Raw genomic sequence first — 3,355 nt, 5'->3', positions numbered from 1 at the left:
TCCTCTTGGCTTATATCGAAATCCTCTGACATTCTTCTTTACAAATCCTCGTTTTGTACTTCTAATTAGTGACCGTTGTTTTGTTTTGATCTCTCCGCTGCGCTTCCGCGTTCGTCACTTCTGAGCGGCGCATGCACAGCACTGACCTCATACGTCATGCTCCCGCAGCTGCTTCCGTTTATAACCGTGAGCGCAAACTACATTAAAGTGATTATTACGTTTTGAATATGGATATTTTTCTTACAAAAACACATCGATTCGCTACAGGAGGCCTTTGTTCACCCCCTGGAGCCCTTAGACACTTTTTTTATGGATGGGCGCTTTTTATTTCACTTCTTTTGGACTGAAGCATGCAACACCCGCGGAGTGGCATTAAACAGCTTGAAAGATAATTGTTAACATAACTCCGACTGGATTCATCTGAAGAAGAAAGTCATATACACCTAGGATGACTTGAGGGTGAGTAATTTATGGGCTAATTTTCATTTTTGGGTGAACTAACCCTTTAAAGTTTTTTTATTTCTCTGAAAATAATCTTGTGTCATTTTTCTTCTCGGGTTTAATTTAAAGGATGTTTATAAATAAATAAATAAATATAAAAAATTATCATCCCAATGTTATAGTGCATCAACCTCATTAAATAGTTTCCAATTTCTCTGAAAACATCTTGTGTTATTTTGTTTCTCTGTTTCTCGGGTTTTGCTTGAAGGATGTTCAGATATTTTAATAAAAAAAATAAAAATAACAATAATAATAATAATAATAATATATATATATATATACTGCTGTTCAAAAGTTTGGGATCAGTAAGATGTTTAATGTTTTTTAAAGAAGTCTCTTCTGTTCACCAAGGCTGCATTTATTTGATCAAAAATACAGAAAATACTGTAAAATTGTGAGATATTATTGCAATTTAAAATAACCGTTTTTTTATTTTAATATACTTTAAAATATAATTCATTCCTGTGACTCAAAGCTGAATTTTCAGCATCAGTACTCCAGTCTTCAGTGTCACATGATCCTTATTGATATATAATTTATTATTAATGTTGGAAAGTTTTTGCTGCTTAATATTTTTGTGGAATCTGTGATACTTTTTTCAGGATTCTTTGATGAATAAAAAGTTCAAAAGAACAGCATTTATTTAAAATAGAAATCTTTTGTAATAATATACACTACCGTTCAAAAGTTTGGGGTCAGCAGATATTTTTTTTCTTCTTTTTTTTTGAAAGAAATCAATACTTTTATTCAGCAAGGATGTGTTAAATAAATAAAAAGTCATAATAAAGACTTATATTATTACAAAATATTTCTATTTTGAATAAATGCTGTTCTTTTTAACTTTTTATTCATGGAGTAGTCCAAAAAAAATACAAAAAAATATGAAGCCGCAAAAACAGTTTTCAACATTGATAATAATCAGAAATGTTTCTCAGCATATTATACTGATTTCTATTTTTTTTCTTCTTTTTTTTTGAAAGAAATCAATACTTTTATTCAGCAAGGATGTGTTAAATAAATAAAAAGTTATAATAAAGACTTATATTATTACAAAATATTTCTATTTTGAATAAATGCTGTTCTTTTAAACTTTTTATTCATCAAAGAATCCTGAAAAAAGTATCACAGATTCCACAAAAATTATAAAAAATATGAAGCCGCAAAAACAGTTTTCAACATTGATAATAATCAGAAATGTTTCTTGAGCAGCAAATCAGCATATTAGAATGATTTCTGAAGATCATGTGACACTGAAGACTGGAGTAATGATGCTGAAAATACAGCTTTGATCACAGAAATAAATTACAGTTTAAAGTATATTAAAATAGAAAACAGTTATTTTAAATGGTAATAATATTTCACAATATTACTGTTTTTTCTGTATTTTTGATCAAATAAATGCAGCCTTGATGAACAGAAGAGACTTCTTTTAAACACATTACAAATCTTACTGATCCCAAACTTTTGAACAGCAGTGCATATATATTTATAAAAACATTTTCTCATCATCATAGTGCATGATCTGCAAAACATAGGTCTGTGAAAATACAGATCATTTTGTTTTTCAGGTTTTATTTTGAGGATGTTTAAATATTTGAACTGCAAAAAAAATACAGAGACTTTTTTGCAGTGCAGCCGTGAGTTGCACGGATGTGATCTTTTAAGTGCACTACACAGTGTGATGTGAAGTTGCAGTGTGGGAGCAGAGGAGTGGTTTTGGGTGTGATGGATGCAGACCGCAGTGCTGTAGACTCACCACATGTCCAGACAGGTGGAGTAGTCTGTGGATCCCAGCAGCACGTCTGGAGGACGATACCAGAGCGTCACCACCTCATTAGAGTACGTGTGACTGGGGACTGACTTCGCACGGGCCAGACCTGCACCAAACACACACACCATCATCAGAAGTTTGAAAAAACACATCGCTCTGGATAAAAGCATTCATGCAAATATCACTGTGCAAGTCATTTCCTATCACAGATTCAAAGCATTAAAAATTTAAATGTAATGGTCCGTCAATGCCATTCATTCCTCTACAACCCAGTTTAGTTTGATCCAGTCCACGTTTTTGTGTCTATTTAGATTATTTAGATATTTAGAATATACTCACACAAAAACACCATTCAGGCATTATGCAACCATCTTTTATATATACAGTACATCTTTTATAACATATAATATCATAAAATGTATGATATATTAACATATCTAAAAATATTATCATAAAATAAACAACTACTATGAAAAAAATAAAAAATATGCAAATATATAAATATACAAATACATATATAATATAAATATACAACTATCATGATATATTAACATATATACATAGACAAATATAATATCATAATACACAACTATCAAGATATATTAACACATAAAATATAGAAAAATATTATATAATGAAAAATATACAACTATCATGATATTATATTTGTATATATTTATATGTTAAAATATGATGATAGTTGTATACTTTCTGATATTATATTTGTATGTCTGTATATGTTAAATATAAAAATATATAATTATCAAAATACTTTAATATATACAAATATAATATGAAAAAAATATACAAATATCAATATATTTTAACATATAAAAATATAATAATATTATGAAAAATATTCAGCTATATCATTTTATACCAACATATTTAAATAAATAAAAATATATGATAATAAAATCATGATATTTTAATATATAAAATACACAAATATCATGAAAAATATACAACTATCATGATGTTTATATTTAGTAAAACATATTGATAGTTGTATATTTTTATGATATTACGTGTGTGTGTGTGGGTGTGTGTGTGTGAGTGTGTGTGTGTGTGTGCATGTGAGAG

At 28.6% G+C, this 3,355-nt stretch overlaps 1 protein-coding gene across 1 annotated transcript in view; it reads right to left on the bottom strand.

Moving 5' to 3' along the window:
- The window catches only part of LOC107601958 (cyclin-dependent kinase 14-like), a 131,449-nt gene that overhangs the window by 88,869 nt on the left and 39,225 nt on the right, over nt 1-3,355 (bottom strand). Inside the window, exon 6 of the mRNA XM_016294330.1 lies at nt 2,258-2,378. Coding sequence (XP_016149816.1) covers nt 2,258-2,378 — 121 coding nt within the window. The remainder of the gene's footprint in view (nt 1-2,257; nt 2,379-3,355) is intronic.

Source organism: Sinocyclocheilus grahami, unplaced genomic scaffold (assembly GCF_001515645.1).
Source record: "Sinocyclocheilus grahami isolate Dianchi unplaced genomic scaffold, SAMN03320097.WGS_v1.1 scaffold316.1, whole genome shotgun sequence".
NCBI lineage: Eukaryota > Metazoa > Chordata > Actinopteri > Cypriniformes > Cyprinidae > Sinocyclocheilus > Sinocyclocheilus grahami.
The sequence above is the reverse complement of the archived record's forward strand: the minus strand, read 5'-3'. Positions and strand labels throughout refer to the sequence as shown.